Raw genomic sequence first — 20,593 nt, 5'->3', positions numbered from 1 at the left:
ATGCTGAGGTTTCTACCTTCTGTGGAAAGAATCCAAGCATGATGTGGAAATGTGGTCTTTGATTAAAAATGATGGAAAGTTATCATAGTGAAAGCAGTGATGGCACCTAGCCAAGTGGGATAGAAGTGGGCTGGTCTTGTTTAAAGGGCCTTTTATAAATTCAAAGGGCAAACAGAAAAACCTGGGCGGTCTCTGTGGGATAGGGTAGGGCGATTGACAGGCTTGATATACTCTGTGCATGCGCTTAAGCTATATTACATGCATGAGGTGCAGTCAATATTTATGTTTTCAGCAAAGGGTTTTGATCTGAAATGCACTGTGAAAAGCCATGCCTTCTGGCACCGGCCGGGCCACAGTCCCCAAATCTATGGCTAGCCTGCCTCATTACAAAAGCAGATGTACTGATGGTAAATAAACATATGAAATAATATTCCCTGTCATTTGTTATCAGGAAAATACAACTTAAAACAATGCAATATGTTAGGTACATACCAGTTAGTACTATTAGCAAATCCACATCACTGATGAAGTTGTGGAACTCTTATTGCTAGTAGGAATGCAAAATGGCCCAACCATTTTAGAAGACAGTTTGGCAGTTTCTTAGAAAACTAATTAGTCTCCATATAGCCTAACAATTTCATTTCTTGGTATTTATGTGAAAGAGGTAGAAAATTATGTTCACGTGAAAACACGCACATGGATATTTTGTAGCGGCTTTATTTGTAATTGCAAAGCTTGGAAGCAGCTAAGATGTCCTTTAGTAAGTAGGTGAGTGGATAAATTGTGGTACATCCAGACAAAGAAATATTAAAAAGCGCTAAAAAGAAATAAGCTTATAATAAGCCATAAAAAAAATCATGGCAGTATCTTAAGGGCATTTTACTAATTGAAAGAAGTCAAACTCAAAAGGCTACGAGGATGATTCAAACTATATGACATTCTGGTAGAAAGGTAGAAAGGAAACAGTAGAAAGATAAGCAGCTGCCAGGAGTTGGTAGGAGTGAGGGATGAATAGGCTGAGCACAAAGGATTTCGCTGATAGTGAAACTATGTGATATTATAATGGTGGCTACATGTTATAAAAATTTGCCCAAACCCATAAGTTGTATAACACTAAGAGTGAACTTTAGTGTGAATTATGGACTCTGGATGATAATGATGTAGGTTCAGTGTAAGTTCATCATTTGCAACAAATTCTATTAAAAAATAAAATTAACTGTAGTAAAATGTTTGTACTATACAAAATAAAAACTAAATTAAGTTTTTTTTTTTAAATTAAGTTTTTTTCTGTGACATCTTTCATCATGGTACACTTCTCTTCCCCCCACCCCAGCTTGGGAAAGAACAAGTCTACTTTTGAGCTACAGCCCCCGCTGTTGTATGGTCTTCCTTAAAAACCATCAGTGGCCCTTTCAGAGTCTTCTTAACTGATGTTCATTGTGCTTCATTGACAGCCCCAGGCTGTCTTACAGATTCACATCCTAATGCTACTCCACCCACACTTGCTGGTGTTTTCTTCCTGCCTTTATGAAATACTTTTGGCTTAGGGAGGACAATTCTTTGTTGTGTGCATGTAGTTGCTGAATGTTCTCCATTCCCCCACCCCCAGTAGGAGCGGGAAGGAAGTGAAAAGAGGAGGAAAAAGGGAAGAGGCCAGAACCTTTCTGCCAGCCACATTCTATTATTTTTGAGTTCCAGAGCTCATTGTATTTCCTACTTGAGTTTTTGTTGTCCTTTTTTTCTAACCATAGTTTCTAAAATCCAGTTGCTCTTTCATCAGGCCACAGGAGATTGAGTTGCTTACATGTAAAGGTCAGTCAGGCAAATCGTTTATTAGGTATAGTATAGTAACTATATTATATATTATATATATATATATATAATATACATGTATACTAATATATAGTGATATACATGGTAATGTAAATAAATAAGTAAATATCTCCTCTATTTCCCCCCATCCCGCAAGTTACCTCTATCACTTTAGAACACAGATTTGCATATCCCTTTATAATCTAGCCTTCACTTTTTTCTTATTTATCTAAGTGAGAATCCTATTATGTAGGCAAAATGAAATGTATAAATACTTAATTTCTTATATATATTATGATAGACACTCCATCATTTTACTATTATTATAAACTTATGCTCTTGCATATATATGTCTTTCTAGGGAACACTTGTTCATCTTTGAATGACAAATGCACATGTCACTTTCTCTTTGAAGCCTTCCTTAATATGCATAGTAAACATCAAATTATTTTGATGTGTCCTAGGCCTTTTTTTTCTTTTGGTGTATGTGACCGGTTGTTTTTATCCCATTCTCCAATTTGTGCAACATACAGAACCACCAATACATGTGACAGAAGAAGTGTATGCAGGCCATTCCTGGGTACAGAGAATTCTGCGTTCTTGCATAAGTCATTTCTATTAATACACTGGATTCCAAAACCAAGAAATCAGGGGCTGGGGATGTAGCTCAGTGGTGAAGTGCTTGCCTACCATGTGCCAGGCCCTGGGTTTGATCCCCAACATCACAAATAAATAAAATCAAAATTCTCCTGTTTACCAGAAACGTTGCTCCATCTGCAGATGTTCTGGATGAGTACGATGCTTGATAGTTGTTGAAAGAATAATCCTGCCTGAGTGCCATCCCATCCCATTACCATTTGTTCCTGACCCAGCACTGAATCTTGTGATTTGGATTCCTTTTATGTATTATTTATTTTTCTTTTCTTTTATTGTTGTGTTGGGTAGGGGTACACTGTGGCATTTACAAAGATTCTTACAGTATATCAAGTATATCATACTTGAATTAACCCTCTCCTCTCCACCTTATCTCCGCCCCCCCACCCATTTGAGACATAGTTGCAACAGGTATCCTTTTTCTGTTTACATTCACACATACAAAGCATTTGCACCATATTCACCCTCTTACACCCTTTCCTCATCCCCTCCCCTTGCACTGGTGTTGAAACCTCCCCCCACCAGGCAGGACCTGTTCCTCCCTCCCGTTTTCTGATTTTGCAAAAGAAGTGATATTTTTGCTTAAGATAGCCAAACAGAGAATTTCCTTGTGGCATGTCCATGTATATATGTATTATCGCCCAATTTGGTTCATTTCCTCTATTTTTCTTTGTTCTACTTTAGCCCCATTCTTACGGTTGTTTCAACTAGTTTAAAAATTCCATATTCATTCTTGTATGGAGAATGCATCAATCATGTTCACCTTAACTTCCTTTTTTTACATCTCCCTCCCCTTGGCATATCCTGTTTTTCATAATATGGTTACATTTGTATTAGGTCTATATTCCAGATATGAGAGAAAACATCAGGCTTCTTCTAGACTTCTGAACCTGGCTAACTTCACTTAAGATGATGTTCTCCAGTTCCATCCATTTACCTGCACACAAGATTTCATTCTTCTTTGTGACTGAATACAATTCCATTGTATATAAGTACTACATTTTCTTAGTCCCATTCATCAGTAGTGGGGCATCTTAGTTGTTCTATAGTTTAGCTGTTGTGAATAATGCTGCAATAAATATGAGTGTGCAGGTGCCTTTGTTGTAAATTGATTTAGATTCCTTCGGGTATATCCTTAAGAGTGGAATTCCTGGGCAACATTGGGGTTTGAACTCAGGGCCTCACACTTGCTAGGCAGGCACTCTTACTGCTTGAGCTACTCAGCCATCACATCTGATTTGATTCTGCCCAGTTAGTTACTATAGAGCTTGGATATTCAACTTTACTGCCTGGTGCCTGTGTGTAACTGTGGAAGGGAAAGCAGCTTATGCCCCACTGCAAAGTGTGAAATGGGAAGTGAGTGTTCGTGTAAGACTTTCATTTCAATTAAACTGGATTGTATGAAATTGGCACCTGTGTTCTGCAAGTTTTAGTATTTTATTTTTAAATATGAGAAAGTTGTTTTTCTTCCAGGAAGGAATGATTAGTAAATACAGTGGATTGGATAAGAGGTGCTTAAAAATAAGGAAATGTTAGACAATTTGAAGTCAGTCCTGGTGTAACTCCTGGTTTTGGTTGCCTAATGTTACTGAAATTGTAGTACTTAATTTTAGGCAGTTGTGTTCATATATTTTTGATGTGAAGAATGTACTCTGCTAGATGTTTTAAAACTTCTTAGTCTGAAGTTTGACTTTGTTGTTTTTCTCTTTTAAATTGTATTCTCTAACTAGAGCCTATGATTTTGGTATGGCAAGTTTGTAATTGTTGTTTGTTCTGTTCTAGATCCCTGCATGTCACTGAGTCCACCATGCTTCACAGAAGAAGATAGATTTAGTCTGGAAGCTCTTCAGACAATCCACAAACAAATGGATGATGACAAAGATGGTGGGATTGAAGTAGATGAAAGCGATGAAGTAGGTGGAACCCTTTGCCCTGGTTTTTTCTTTAACAGAATGACTGTGATTGTAATCTTAAAATTTTCCTTTATTCTTCATATGATTCAGTATCTTTCAATATCTTTAGCTTCAATATCTTTAGCTTTTCTATTTTCTATTCTCTGTCTCTTTCTCTTTTGGTGATAACGAGGTTTGAACTCAGGGCCGCACTCTTGGTAGGCAGGAGCTCTACCATTTGAACCACACCCCCTAGCCCTTTTTAGCTTTTGTTATTTTTTAGATAGGATTTCCCATTTTTTGCCCAGGCCTAGCCTTGAATGGCAGTCCTCCTACTTATGCCTCCCATGTAGCTAGGATTGTTGTTGATGCCTGGCTTGTTGTTGATCTGGGATCTTGCTAAATTTTTGCCTGGGCTGGCCTCAAAATGTGACCCTCCCAATGTCCATTGCTTGAGTAGCTTGGATTATAGGTATATATACTACCATGTCTGGCTCTTTTTATGCTTCAATTTTACCCTCCATATTTACTTTGCTTTTCTGTTTTTTGGTTTTGTTTTGTTTTAATGTCCATTTGTATATAAGACTTCTCAGTTTTTTTGAGATGAGGGTCTTGATATGTTACCTAGTCTGGCCTCAAACTCCTGGGCACAAGAGATCCTCCTACCTCTGCTTCCCAAATAGCTAGGTAGGCCTACAGCCAGGCTTAGGTCTTCCAGTTATATACGTATCTACAGTCTCACACTCTGGATTTCCCAAACATATCCTATTTGGTTTATATCAGTTATCTATGACTGCTTTATAAACCAACACAAACTGTAGTGCTAATGACTACAGTTTATTGATTCTCCTAATTCTGTGGGTTGACTGGGCTCATTTGGGCAGTTCTCTTACCTTAGGTATGGGTGGACGTCATTTATGGTAGTTGGAATTCATTTGTGAGCTACTGTAGCTGTACTAAGATGTCCTCTTGTCCTTCATGATCTCTCTTCCTCTACCTTTCATCATTCAGTAGTCTAGCTCAAGTTTTATTGCAGCCTAACAGCTGGCTTCCAAGTGGTAGTGTTCCAAGAAACAAAAGTTCCCATGTGCGAGTGCTTATCATGTCCCTGTTTGCCAATGCTTGCTAGTACCAAATTGGCTAAAGCAAATCATTTGGCTAAGCTCAGAGTCTATGGGAAAGAATTATATGTTGCACAGATAACCAGGTGATGTGGTTCATTCTAGGTCACCAATTTACTTATGCACTTACTGTCTTTAGTTTTTTTGCATTCCCATCTTTTTTTTCATAGAAGTTGGTTTATTGATTTGTGTGTGTATGTGTGTGTGTGTGTGTGACATCTAATTCTAGTCAGACCCCCTGCCATTTTTCAGGCCTATTTAGCTTCTTTTATGTATCGGAGATATTTCTTTTCTAGATTATGTAATACTAAATTTCATTGTTTCCTACATTATCTAATGTTACATAGCAGTGGCATCCTCTAATAACTGTGCTGTTTAACAACATTCTTTAAAGATACAGATTCTTTTCCTATGGATAATTTAAAGATTAGTTTCTGACCTGCCTGTACAAAATTTTTACTTTGAGAATATTCATCTGTGTTCAGGTTGCTCCTTATTCTTCTGTCTTTAAGCCAATCCATATTCCAGATCTACATGTATTGCTTTCTACCTGACATTTTAAGAGGACTTTTAAACTATTGCTTTACATTTAGAATGGTTAAAGCAAAATCCTCTCTTATTTTAAATCTCTCACTGTTCAGTGGCACTTCTGGACCCACCTCTCCTCAATTTTTATTCTAAATTATGAGTTGGAAGATTTTTTTCTATGGATAATTTATAGATTCAAATGTGTCTTCCAAAAACATGTTGAAGTCCTACTCCCCAGTACCTTCAAGTGTGACTTTATTTGGAAATAGGGTTGATGCATATGCTAGAAAAGTGCTTTCCCATTGATCATCGCCCTGGCAATATCAGCTGTGTCTTAGTCTGATTTATGCTGCTAGAACAGAGTACCAGCTGCATAATTTATAATGAGCAGAAATTTATTGGCTCATAGTTCTGGAAGCTGGGCTGTCCAAAATCAGGATGCCAGTAAATTTAGTGATTCTGATTCTGAGACAGCTTCTTGAATGCTATATTCTTTCTATGGGGGGGATGCTTTGTATTTACATAATGGAAAATGGAAGAGCACAGAGGCTAACGGGCAAACCGTGTTCTTTTATAATGATATCATTAGTCCTCATAAGGATAGTCTTTCACCTATTACCTCCCAGCGTCTCACTTCCCAACACTGTCATAATGACAACCAAATTATAACATAAGGTTTGGAGGGGACAAACATCCAAACCACAGCATACCACAACTACAAAAAGATTTAAATCTGAAAAAATACCAGAAATTCACATTCTTTGAATATTAGGAATACCTCTAAAGGGAAAAACAGTTAAGTTGTGCATAATATATGGATTGAGAGAGCATTAAAGTCTGCTTTTGCAGAAATTTGCCAGCCTTTCAAAAGTATTTAATTGCGTAAAAGTTCCTAGAATCACAAGTTAGGTAATAATTTTTAACGTCCTCAGATATTAAATGTGTATGTGCAGAGTTTATTGCTATGAGACAAGTTTACATGGCTGTGTAATTTACACTTCAATGGAAGTATAACTTCATGAATTTAATGAGAAGCTTTAGTAAAAAATATTAAAATATTTAATTTCTTGTGAATTTTTGGATTTCAGTGTCACTTTTTTTTTTTAATTCAGGAAAGTATTTAGCATCAGGAAATGCTGGTTGAAGACTATATATTTTTCCTCTTTGTACCCTTTGTTTATTTTTATATTTTGTCATATGATTATTTGATTTTGAGCTAATATTCGAAGGCCTACTATATACCAGATGTTCAAATAGGTGCTTGGTATAGTTCAGTAACAAGACAGATGAAATCTTGCCTTCATAGTAATGTTCTGGTAGGGCTTGTGGGAAAGCACATTTAACAAAAACAGTGAAGCAGATGATGGGAGAGGAGGCTATTGTTGGAATTAAAGACCCTCCAGTGCCGAGAACAGACACACAAGAGCAGAAAATCTTGACAAGGCAATTTCTTTTGATCAAAAGGGTGCAAGCACGTACTTACTCTAGCTGAACAGACATGCAAACACAAAATGGCTGACAGTGGCTCCTCCTTATATCCCTGATGCAGTTGTACCTAACCCTCGCCTGGGATTTGTCCAGGTCAAAGGTTCACAGTCTTTCCTGATTGGCTGAAAGGCTTAGGGGGATGGGTCAGAGCACATAATTTGGCAGGCAATTTTCACGGGCAATGGGACTGTACAAGAATCTAGAAGAAACAGGAACCCTTTAAACAACACAAGTCACCTAAGATGGCAGCGTGAGGGATTTTAAGTAATCTAAGAGGGTGACATACACTTTGATAGAAAAGATTATTTTTCTTAAAATACTGATGTTCTGGTAGGGCTTGTGGGAAAGCACACTTAACAAAAACAGAGAAGACAGATGATGGGAGAGGAAGCGGTCTGTAATTTTATATAGGGTGTCATGTAGGCCACATTTAAGAAGGTGACACAAAATGTATTCCACATGTAGTACTTTGGACAAGTAAGAGAATAGGTATCTGGTAATTTTTCATGTATATTAAAGCTGAATTTGGAGGATTTGGGTGTCTCAGAACAGGAGCAAGGTAATAAAGAAGGCATAGACTTCTGGGCCAAGATTAAAAAAAGATTAGATGTCAGGATGTACTGAATCTGTGACCTGTTTAGATTGAGCTGTTGCATAAAGTCAAGTTTGCATATTCTATCAATATTGCTATTTTGGAAAGTGTAAGTATTTAATCAATAAATAATTTAAATGAGAGAAATGAGTGGTTTTATTTTCCTGAACATAGCAGACAAGGCAGTGGGAATTTACATTTTGATTATCTAATTTGTAACTGAGAACTTGATTGTAGTTTCTAAAACTGTGTTCTCTTTTTAATCATTCCATTTTTTTTCTTCAAAATATTTTTTCATTTATTTATCTAATTTTTCTTCCTCATTCATTCATTCATTCATTCTTCCCTTTCATTGTGTGATTTGAAATAAGGTAGAGTTTTTGTATTTATAGGTTGTCTTGAGATTTTTGTCTATATTGATATCTGTATATATGTCTATATTTAAATAAAGTCAACTTTAAGACCAACTTCTATGAAAAATCTGGCTGAACTTGGTATTTCAGTTTTCCTTATAGTAGATAATTCTTCCTACTAAACACCTTTGTCATTATTTGTGTACATACCTGTTGATAAGGAGAGTCACTTATGAAGAAAGGCAAAGTAGGGGTAAGACAAAAAGAAGATGAATTTTAAGAATGGATCATTGTTTTGAATTATGCAAGGTATTTTGTCCAAAGGATTAAATGTGGGTAACTTTTATTGATGCTTTATAAGTCAAACATTTTAACTTCTGTATTAGTTATGTGTTACCATGTAACAAGTAACCCAAAACTTAGTGCTTACCATTTTCTGGTTTCTGTAGGTCAGAAGTCCTAGTGCCATTTAGGTGGATCTTCTGATTCCTGGTCTCTTAGGCTGCATTGAAATGTTTGTTCAAATTTTTTGTGTCATAGCATGCACTAAAAAACTACTCATGTGGCCCTTGGCCTCTCATGTCCTCACTGGCTGTTGGTTAGAGGCAACAATTCCCTGCCATATGGGTCTCTCCATAGGGCAGTTTATAAAATGGCAGTGGGTTTCCATCAGAGTAAAGAAACAGCTATGAGAGGAAAAAGGGCCATCAAGAGAAGTCACAGTCTTTTTGTAACCAATCTTGGAAGCGGTGTTCCATTACTTTTGTTTTATCCTGTGAGATACTGGGTCCAACCCACACTCAAGGGTAGGTGGTTACATAGGGATTTGAATGAGATGATGTGAGGATCTGTGAGAGCCAGTTTAGAGGCTGCTGACCATAGTTTGTTTCTATATTCCATTAATTGAAGATGTTTGTTTGATAGGAAGTTTAGTCACAGAAGTATAAAGCAGAAAAGCAGTAAAATTATGTAACTTCCTTCAAAAGGCTTCATTTTGGAAATAAAACTTTTCATGTTCATCTTTTTAATAGGATATGTTTAGGGTTTTAAAACATTATGTCTGATTAAAAGTGAAAGATGACTTTAGTTACATGCACACATGTACTAGTATAATTTATTTGACTAAAGGGTCACTTGGCATTCTGAAAAAACAGCAGGGCGAAAGTGAGGTGAAGAAAGTAGGTAAAACAGAATTCTTTTTGACTGTTAAATTATAATTATTTAGGTAATTCCTCATATACTGAAATTTTCATAGCTTCCTAGTTCCTTTAGTTAATATAACTAAGTGCAATAAAAGCAGGTGATAATTGTTTCTGGAAAATAATGGTAATAAGCTTACAGTTTGTAGAAAATGTTAAAGTATTTCATAGAAAAAAGAGTTACGTGCTCAAAATTGGGAAATGCTGGCTGGATTCGCTTAGTGTTACTACTATAGGAGTTCTCAGATGAGTTTAAATAAATAAATTTAAAATAACAGAGCACTTCCTAGTCTACAATGTAAGTATTTTACATGTATAAAATTATGGACTCCTCATAACAACCCTATCAACTAAGAATATACTATTATTATCTTATTTTCTGATAATAGACAATATGGGCATGATACCAGGTTGCAAGTGAGAGAGCTTGGGTTTGGAATCTGGAGCTCTGACTCCAGAGCTCATGTTTTCCATTTCTAGTTTGTGTTGCTTTTCTGTGGCGATAATGCATCCTTAATCTTTAAAAGGATGGGAAGTCTTAAATCAGTTTCACAAGGAAGTTTTTAATTTATACTGTCTTATGAGCCCAGTGTCTTAAAGCTCTGTGTGGTTTAGTGTTTGCTTGGTTGAATATCTTGTTTTTCTAAAACTCTATAATTGATCCTAATACACACATTACTTAGTGTTTTCTTTTTTGAGTGAATTTAACAAGTGAATTTTAGTACTGACACTAAATTTGCTCTTGTGTCTGATAGATCAAGGTCAAAGTAATTAACAAATGATAAATTTGACATTGTGTATTGCTTTTACATTTCATTTATTAAAATTTTCATGGTAATAAATGTTGGCTATCATTGTTTAATAGAATACTGAATAAGCATTTAACAAATGTTCATTTAATGAATGAAAATTGGGCAACCAAACCTTTGGAATGGCTTGGTCCTGTAAGTATACAATATGGGCATGTAGTCATTGTGGATTGGGAGCATTCTCTAGAACTAAGCAACAGCAACTCCTGAGTACCTGTCAACAACAGAAAAACAAAGCCCAAGGAAATAAATTTTAGTTCATCAATCTTTTATTGAGTACCTACTGGCATCCAGAGAGGCTGCAACGTGTTAGCATTGTAAAGGTGAATCTTTTAAGACATCTCATATGCCTGTGACCAGTCATTTCATGGAAAAACCCACATTGATGCTTTCTAAAAGAATTGAGACACTTGTAAAGAGTCAGTAGTACTTAAGAGGTAGAAGTGAGAAGAGACCTGAGAAAGCAGCAGTGTAAGGCTGGGATGATCCATTGAAGTGAAGAAAGCGCAGCATGAGTGGAAACCACAGAAGAGTTGGAGGGACAGTGCTTCTGATCTGGTAGATCTCTGTTCTCCAGGTATATAGTGTATAACGTAGGGGACATGCAGGTCATAGGCCAGCTCTTCTAGTTTGCAGAGCTCCTACTGAGAACAAAAATAAGCCTGGAATTACTCACTTTTTTCATATCTGCTCTTATTAAAACATTTTATCCTACTTAAATATAAATTTGTATTTATCCTATTTAAATATAAATGTTAAGGGAAAAATTAGAAAGTTAACAGAAATGTTATTCTATGATGATGAAAACTATAGATTCTTAGGTATTCAGTATTGAAGTAAGTCTTCACCAAACAAGTAAGTACAAGTTGAGGGCCAAGTGAAGGATATGCAGTGATTTGGGTGCGAATATAGAGATGTTACAGTTCAGATACAAAGCTTCAAATGTTATTGTGAAATCACCTAACACCTCTCATAGTGAAAAAAAAAAAAAGAACTTTCTGGAGGCTAAATTAGCTATACTATCCCATATTTCTCCAAACAATTTTTGTCATATATTTGTCTTTTTTTTTTTATTTTGTTTTGGCAATATTGGGGCTTGAACTCAGGGCTTTGCACTTTCTAGCCAGGTGCTCTACCACTTACACTTGAGCTACATCTCCAACCCATGTACTTGCCTTAGTAAAAGTTTTTACGTATGTGTTTATGTATGTGTGTATGTAACGTACATCTGTATGTTACACATTTTATTTTACATACAAACTATTGAACTAGCATGATTTCTTCTTAAAGTGTTAACAGAAAAATAAATTTTAAAAAAGAGATAAAATTAAATATAAGGATAAATTTTAATATTTCCTCTTTTCCAGCTAGATTAGATTGTATACCCTTATGTGGGGTATGGACAGCCCAGCTTGGAAGCCATTGCACTAATGAATTGTAAAGGCAGAATGTAAAAAACTGCATTCCATTTTTATAATCATTAGACAGCTGCAAGAATTTTTGAAGGCAAGTTCCAGGGGCACTGCTAATGCTTGTACTTATTCTTTCTTCCTTTTTTTTAAAATGGGGTTTGAACAGGGCCTCAGGCTTGCTAGGCAGTGCTCGCACACTTGAGCCAAATGCGTAGTCGTATTTTGCTTTAGTTGGTCTTTTGGATAGCGTGTCAAGTTTTTGCTAAGGGCAGAGCTCAGACCCCTACCCTCCTAACTATGCCTCTTGTGTAGTAGCTGGGATTACAGGTATGAAACACCACCCCTGGCTTGTTGGATGAGATGGCATCTCACTAAGTTTTTTGCATTGGTTGGCCTCAAACCATGATCCTGCTGATTTCCGCCTCTCAAACAGCAGATTTCTTAACCATGAAGCACATGGTTTCTGATATTAATGACTATTCTCTTTTCGTTACTGAAATTAGCTTTGATATCTGTGATACCTAAAAAGAAATGGCAAAACTCGCTCATTTATATGAATTTAGAAAAACAAGCAGGAAATCAGTGAGGCAGAAAATGTAGGTGTCATTTTGGTAAGGAAAGACATGATTAAACTTTATTTCCTTATTTTCAAAAATACCTTTCCCTATAAATTTGTCCCTATGGCCATGTTAGTTGCAAATTCTCATTTTAAACTTCTGTTAATATTTGGATAGTGAGTATGTAGTTGATTTAAAGAGGCCCTAGAAATAATATTTGTAACACCTTTTAAGTAGGAGTCTAGGTAGGAAGAAAGACTATCAGGTAGGTGGAAGTAATTTCTTAGGGTATTGAAAGTAGTTTATATTCACCAACTCACCAAAAAGTGTTAAGTACCAAATATTTGTGTGTCATTATAATTACTTTTTCTCTGTTCACTTGCATTTTAATTGCACGTTAAGCTATCTAAAATGAATGGGGCTATATACGTGTTTTGGAAGCAAGTTGGAAAAATGGTTGGGACACAAATACTTTGTGTTTAGCCTACAGTAGAAGGACAAAGTTCATTACAGACAAATTCTTGGGCCTCAGGGGAGAAAAGAAGTGGATGAAAAAGGAGTTGGTGTAGTTTGGAGAAATTGCTCTAAGGAATAAAGCAAAATATGTTCCCTGGACAAGCAGCATTAATTTCACATAAAAAAATGTTAGAAATGAACATTTTGAGTACTATCCCAACATTGCTTAGCCAGAAATCTGGGGGTGGAACCCAGCAATCTGTTTTAACAAGTTCTCTGAGTGATTCTGATGTCTAATGAAGTTTGAGGGCCATTTGATCAGTCCTTTAGGATATTGATAGCAGCTGGAAACTATCTTTGCCTTTTAGGAGTACATACTGTATTTACAAGCCTTATTTTCTCTTGAATGGATCTATGAACAAATGACTTACTCTTTGTACTTTAGTAAATCAATGTATATTTTTGCATCATTCTTTCGTAACAGTTTTTATAATCTGATATAGTATTTATATTTGACTACTGTAATGGTCTTACAAAAGACATTGTTTTCTGTGTCTGTACATTGTGATTTTACTTTTGCCAAATTCCACCTTAAAAATTCTTTGAGTGTGCTGTAGGAAACCAAGGATATGTGATTGCTATAAATCAGTATAATATTTCTAAGGAAGGATCCTTGCTTTTGTTGAATTAGTATGGTTATAATCTTGATGCCTAAGAACCATTATGTAAATTATTGAGACAGGTCTTAAGATAATGTCACATTATTTTATAGTTATACCTAGAGTATTTCCAACTTGAATTGTGAAATTCCTAACCCTGCCTCAGCATTATTTTGTTGAGTACCCAGGCTCTTATGTCTTACCTTGACAATTGTAGTACCAATTTAGTGGACTTCCTCTTCTGTCTCTTGTATTTCCAATTCATTTTCCAACTGCTGTTGAGTTATCTTTCTGTTGACATTTGAAAGAACTGATTCTCCCAGAGTATTTCTAATACCTGCCTGTCCCTCACAGCAAATTCTATAGAAAACAGAAGGCTTTTTCTTACCCAGCTGTGTCTTACCAACCAGACTATCTTACCTTTACCCAGGATTCTGATTTATTGTAGCAGGTTCTGTTTTTTAAGCTGCCTAAGTCATAGGCCATTTGACAAGCCCCGTTAGTACTTCATAGTTCAGTTACATGTGGACGACGTAGGGTTTTCTGATGAACTACAAACTTAAACACCACAATTCAGCTTTTATAGAACGACGTACTTAAAATGGCAAACACGCTCTTAAATGCAACCTATTAATAAACTGGGAAGGAATGGCCTATTGTATGAGAGATATTTATGAAGATCCAAAAAACTTCTAAAGTTCTTTTATGGCATCAGAGAGCACTGAAACATTCAGCTTTGTACATTTTCCTGTTTCTGGGGTTACCACAAGCCCTCCTTCAACTAGTAAATCTTTATACCCCCTGCCTCAAATTCTTTCATCTTTCCTTCGTCAGACCATATGTTAATTATGCATTTTCATTAAAAAATCATTTCTCATTCCTGTACCATTAATTTTTAATTTGTCTCAACAAACATTTCACATTCAGCATTGTTACAGACTGAATGGGGGCAGAGGAGGAGGACAGTGAGTCAGTATGGTGCATCTGGACTTCTTCAGTTCTAGCCTGACTGTACTGCCAGTCCTGCTCCTCTCCTCCCCCTCTTTAGCTGAGCATTTTCAGGATCACAGCATGGCATTGCATTTATGCAATATATTTTTTTTGAGAGTTTAGCACACTTCCCATATTGTCTCATCTTCTAAAAGATGTCTGAATTGTGTGTACAGAACCATTTATTCCCAACTCACAAAGGAATTAAATGCAGTTCTGCCTTAGTGTAACATTAATTCTATTAGCTTTATATTATTCTTATTATAGATAGAGCAGTGATATAATTCATCCAAACTGGGATACTTTTGAGAGTCAATAAGAATGATATTAATAACTATAGTAAGACAACAGGTGTATATGAGGCCTGTCAGTCCAGTGGGGCCATGTAGTTGCACGCACCATAAAGTTTATCATGCTCTGCATTCTGTTGTACTTGTCTTTATCTGTATCTTGTTCCCTCACTAAGTTATTAAATTGATGTAAGTATTGTGCCAAGATTTTTGCTGTTAGTAGAGCTTGTATCTATTTCAGTGTAGTTCACCATTTTGGCGTCTTTTCATACTGTACAGCTTGTTTTCTAGTGACATGACAAACACACTCCGAAACTTTAAATTCCTTCCTCCTAAAGTTGTGATGTTTTTATTCTCTAGAAATAATATAGCTGGAAATATTCTTTACATTAAAATAATACTCACCAACCCTTTCACTGATTTGAGAGTATTGTTAGTAGTAAGTTTCTTGGATTTCCCAAATTTTCTTTTTTTTTTTTTTTGTTTGTAAAAAGTATTTCCCCAGAATTACCGAAGTGTAATTGACAAAAATTCTATGTAAAGTATACAGCATGATGACTTGATGTATATATACATTGGGAAGTGATTACCAAAGTCAAACTAATGAATACATCTATCTCACATATCAGTCCATACAAACTTTCAGTTCTAAGAGGGGTAAGTTGTTGGAATCTAACATACAACTGGTGACTGTAGTTAATCCATGTAATAAGCTTGAAATTTGTTGAGGGAGGACTAGATCTTAAGTGTTCTTACACACAAAAATGGTAGGGTAGGGGTGAAGTTCAATGGTAGAGTGCTTCCTTAGCATGCTTGAGACCCTGGGTTCAATTCCCAGCACCACAAAAGAAGGAGGGAGGGAAGGGAAGGGAGAGGAGGGACTAACCTAGTTTTCATGTCTGAAGAATTTTAAGTAGCACAAAATTTCCTATGAAACTATCCATCCCAATGTTTAGACTTCTGGGATTTCTTGTGTAGTTTAGAGCTACAGTCACTAATGACATACCCTTCAGAAGACTAGAAAACTGTCTGGGTGGTCTTTAAAGGCAAAATGCTATGCTGCATCAGGGAGATGTAAAGTGTTCTTATCCTCAGATAACCCTACCACATGTGATTTTAGTATGGCTTTTAAAGAATTTATACTGCCTTACATCTTGCAGTGCTTGTTTTTTTTTTTCTGGAAGACATTTTAATTAATTAAAATGTTTTTATTAGTAGATAATAGTTGTACAAGGGTACCTCAGGTTGGTTTATTTCCTCCCTCTCTCTTTCCCATTCTTAAAATGGCTTTAACAGCTTTCAGTGTTCCATATTCATACATGTGTAGAAAATATATCAACTATATTCACCCTCCTTTATCTTCTTCATTTGAGGTGGGCAGGACTAGTGGCCTCCCTATTTTATAGATGAGGAGACTGAGGCTTAGAAAGATGAAGTTACTTATATTACATAGTGTGTGTAAGGAGAACTGGGATTCAAGCCCAGCTACCCAAGCTCTTGTTTACTCTCTGTGACATGTTTAGACACAGTTCCAAATTGTTATTTTTGTGTGTTTGCTTTTAACTCATACCCAGTTTTGAGCCCTGGAAATCAAAAGAATGTCTCTGTATTCTTAACTGTGTTTCTGTTAATGACCTCTGTCTTAGTTTCAGACCTCTGGGTATTTGGATATTGATAGAAGCTCATCCACTAGGACTTCATACTCTGTACATTTTTTTTTTTTTTTTTTTTGGTGACACTGAGGTTTGAATTTGGCCTCACTATTGCAAGGCTGGCACGCTTACCATTTGAGTCACTCTGCCAGCCCCTTTTTGTGATGGGTTTTTGTGAGGTAGTGTCTTGTGAACTATTTGCCAGGGGATGACTTCGAGCCACGATCCTCTTGAACTCTGCTTCCTGAGTAGCTTTATAGGCTTGAGCTATAGGTGTCCGGCCCTATATTTTGGTTTGAGTCTCATACTTATATCTCATCTTGAGCTTGTTTGCAGAATCCATCTTACATAGTCCTAATGATTACTTTTTTCCCTACTTATTAACCCTGTATATTTTGGATCTAGAATGTTCTTCTAAAATCCATGTGTTAAAGGCTTGGTTCTCAGTTTGGTGTTACTGGGGCATGGTAGGACGTTTAGGAGTTGGAGCCTACTGGAAGGAAGTTAGGTCACTGAGGGCATGCTCTTGAAGGAGATTTTGGGACTCTGCCCCCTTCTTATTTCTCTTTGCTTTCTAGACACCATGAAGTGATCAGGTCTTCCCTACCACATACCCCTCCCATGATGTGGGACCACTTGTGTAACCATAGGCCCAAAGGCACAGGATCAATCAACCATGGATTGAAACCACCTAAACCATGAGCCAAAGTAAACTTTCCCTCCTTTGAACTTGGCTTATCTCAGATGCTTGTTAGAGTAGGAGAAGGCTGGCACTACTAAATATTGATAACTTGCTCTATAGTACCCCAGAGGCCTAAAGTAATCTCAGCGTGGAGGGCTGAAACTGATAAAATATTTTAAAAAATGAAATAATATTTTGCCTTGATCCTGAAAACATTTAAAACAATTGATAAAAAATATTTGTAAGTCTTTCACTTTAATCATTAATTCTTGTGAATTGACCTTTATTCATTTATTTTTTATATAAGTATATGCTAAAATTTTAAGTTTTAATTAGAGAGGTATAGGAATTTTATGTTTTGATTTTTGTTTTGTTCTCATTTTTCCTTTATTTTCTTTTTGCTACCCCCCTCTAAGGCTTGGGAAATATGCCTGACTTCGTTGATTGTTCAGTTAAACATAAAACATATCTAACGTGTTGAGGTTCCTCTTTATATATGGTGTTTTAGTAGATAAGAAGCAGAATGAAAATGCTCAGCTCCCCATGAGCTTTGTGTCTGGTAAGTCACATAATGTCATTTCTGTGTAATTAAAGGCACATTATGGCAAATTATGTATACTAGGAATATGAATGAATTGCAGTAGTGCTCTGGGGTTTTAGGGAAGAGAATACACATCTGTTTAGGGGGTGTCAGGAAAAGCCTGGTGTAGAGTACTTGTGAGTTGGACCTTGTGAAATGGTACAGTTTTCATAGGTTTAGGTGATTGGACATTTTATGAGGTGGAGTCAGAGTAGAGAAAAGGCAATAGGGTAAGAATATAGAGTGGTAATTTATGCAGAGTAAATTCTTTCAATCTGTATGGAGTGTTAGATTGTTGATGATAGAACTGAAAAGACCTTGGTTGGTGGTGGTCTTGCTTTTGTCTACTTCTCTGATTTCTTAGTTGTTACTCTTGCTTTTTTTTTTTTTTTTGTAACCTAAGTGTATTTATTCCATAGAATTTTTTCTTTAGGCCTCTTTCCTTTCTTTCACTTTCTAGCAGTTTTATTATGGCTTTTGGATTTAATTATCACTTGCATGTATGTTCAGTTCTCCAGAATTTTACTCTCACATTTGGTCTGCTAAGATCTCTAACTTGTTCTCAATGCTAACAAATTACATTGTTTTCCTTTCCAGATAGTCTTAGCTAAATCAATCACTGGCTTCCTTTAAAAAAAAAAAAAAAAGGCTGTTTATTGATGGTATCTCTATTTTACCTATAAATTGGGCTCAGTGCTGCAGTCTGATCTTTGCCTTCCTCTGAGTTGTTGAGTTCTATTGTTATTTGATTTCTAACTGGTCTTGCCTTTGCTAGTCTTTTCTTCCTATTAAATCCTTTTTGACCATTATTGCTCAATTAAAAAAAAGTTTTAGACCATGATATTTTGTTGCTCTTTCCTGTACTTAGAAGCTTATGTTGACTCTTTACAGTCCAGTTGGCTTAAACTTTGGTGAGTGTCAAAAGTTGCTGGAGGACTTGTTACAACATGTAAAGTTGAGCCCACCTTCAGAGTTTCTGATCTAGTAGCTCTGTGATGAAACTCAATATTATTTGCTGTTGGAACAAGTTCCCTGGCCATACTGATACTACTATTCTGGCCACGCACCGAGAACCAATGCCGTAGTCTACTAAACATAGTCTAGACTTCTTAGGTTGGCATTCATGGTCTTTTATAGTGTAGTCATAGTCGGTTTTTCTAGCCATTATCGTTTACTATGCAGCCTTTTCAGTTCTCTTTACCTTAACCAAGATGAACTGTTAACAACTAGCTTCTTATACACATCCTATATTCTTCTGTACAGTCATTTTAGTCATGATTTCTGTGTCTCTTCCTGTTTAATTTTGCTTGTTAAATTATAGGCATCTTGTAAGATTAATTTTAGTTTTAAGATTTAGTTTAAGTAGAACCTCCATGTAAAGCTTTCCCTGCTTTTCTGTATTTTCTTCTTCCAAGACAAAGTAATTCTTTGTTTTACCTCATGGTGTTGGCTGGTTTTAGCTTGACCATATTCCACTTGTATCTCCTTTAGTAAGTTCACTCTTCACACATGAATTACATAGTACATAAGTGCTGATTCAGGGAAATTAAATTCTTTCTGTAGGCTACAACTAGGAGCCTAAGAAGCCATCGTTCCCTAAATATTGATAAAGGACTTTCAAATTCAAAGAAGTGGATTGTAGTTACTATCCCTAACTTCAATGATAGAAGTATTTTAAACTTCCTTATTCTGTTTTCTTCCATGAAAAACCAACAAATGATAAAAATACTTAAAAATTATACTGTGTGGCAAGTTGGGATCTCTTAATGGTTGGCTTTCTTAAAGACCCAAGTATATTTAGAAGTAAGTAGTATCTTTTTGATGGATTAAGTTCTGTCTGTATAAGATAATGAATTTCTTCAAATTCTTGGTGACTTAACTTAGGTTTTTTTTGAGGCATAACTTACATACATCATAACACAGAGGTTAAGGTGTACAATTTGATAAATTTTGTAAGATGTCCACAAGCACATATATCTACCACCCTAATTGAGATGCAGAACATTTTGATCTTAATATTTTATAAACTATTATTTTCTTTCCTAGAAAACAATAAATTCCTAGTTTATTTCCCATGCTTTGTGGTAGTTTTAAAATCTGCCAGTGATCTAATCCTAACCAAAGATGTTAGGATTGGGGTAGGGAAAGGTTTTTCTTTTTTCTTTTTTGGTCTCAGTGTCAGAGTGGTATAGCAAATTTACATTTGTGTCTGTAAACTCCTTTTCTCCTGTTACTGCGGATTCAGTGTTGGTGCTCCTTGCAATGTGAATTTTTTTGCCTGTGTTCTTGATCTCATCTCCTGTCCTACGCTGGGGAAATTTATTTAGAAATTTTCTTTAACAATTGTATTTTCCATTTTTTTTTACTGGAACTTTACCATCCATTTGAAACTTGCTATTAATTTTTTCTGCATTCAAATATAAAAAAAGTAAAAACTTCTCCTTCTGACTATTTTTTCCTTTTGGCAATTGTCCCCATTCCTTTCTCTTTTGATTACAACAAAATCAAAAGAACTTGTATATTAATTTCTTTCTTCTTGTTTTATTCTTGAACTTGCCTAGGCTTTTGGTCTTTATTCCTCTGTCCAGACTGTTGTTGTTTGGTGAGTTTTCCGTCTTCACATCACTTCCCAGCATGTTGTTAAACAAGCTTCTTCTCTTTTAAAGCACTTTTTTTCCCTCCCACTTGGCTTTCAGGAAACTGTACTCTGCTTACTCTAAATTCTATACTGGTTGGTTCTTTTCACTTTTTTTGCTCATTTCCTTTTTATTTCCCTGTCCTTATACCTATTTGCCTATTTATATTCATCCCCTTGGTGATCTTGACTAGTTTCAACTCTATTCACTGGAATTCAGAACTCTGACTTC

General features: G+C 35.9%; 1 protein-coding gene across 2 annotated transcripts in view; it reads left to right on the top strand.

Annotated features, from left to right (window-relative positions):
* The window catches only part of Stim2 (stromal interaction molecule 2), a 157,219-nt gene that overhangs the window by 62,583 nt on the left and 74,043 nt on the right, over positions 1-20,593 (top strand). For both annotated transcript variants that reach the window (XM_020182451.2, XM_020182452.2), the window contains exon 2: positions 4,249-4,379. In XM_020182451.2, coding sequence (XP_020038040.1) covers positions 4,249-4,379 — 131 coding nt within the window. The remainder of the gene's footprint in view (positions 1-4,248; positions 4,380-20,593) is intronic.

The sequence above is a fragment of the Castor canadensis genome, chromosome 9 (genome assembly GCF_047511655.1).
Source record: "Castor canadensis chromosome 9, mCasCan1.hap1v2, whole genome shotgun sequence".
In the NCBI taxonomy this organism is placed as follows: domain Eukaryota; kingdom Metazoa; phylum Chordata; class Mammalia; order Rodentia; family Castoridae; genus Castor; species Castor canadensis.
The sequence above is the reverse complement of the archived record's forward strand: the minus strand, read 5'-3'. Positions and strand labels throughout refer to the sequence as shown.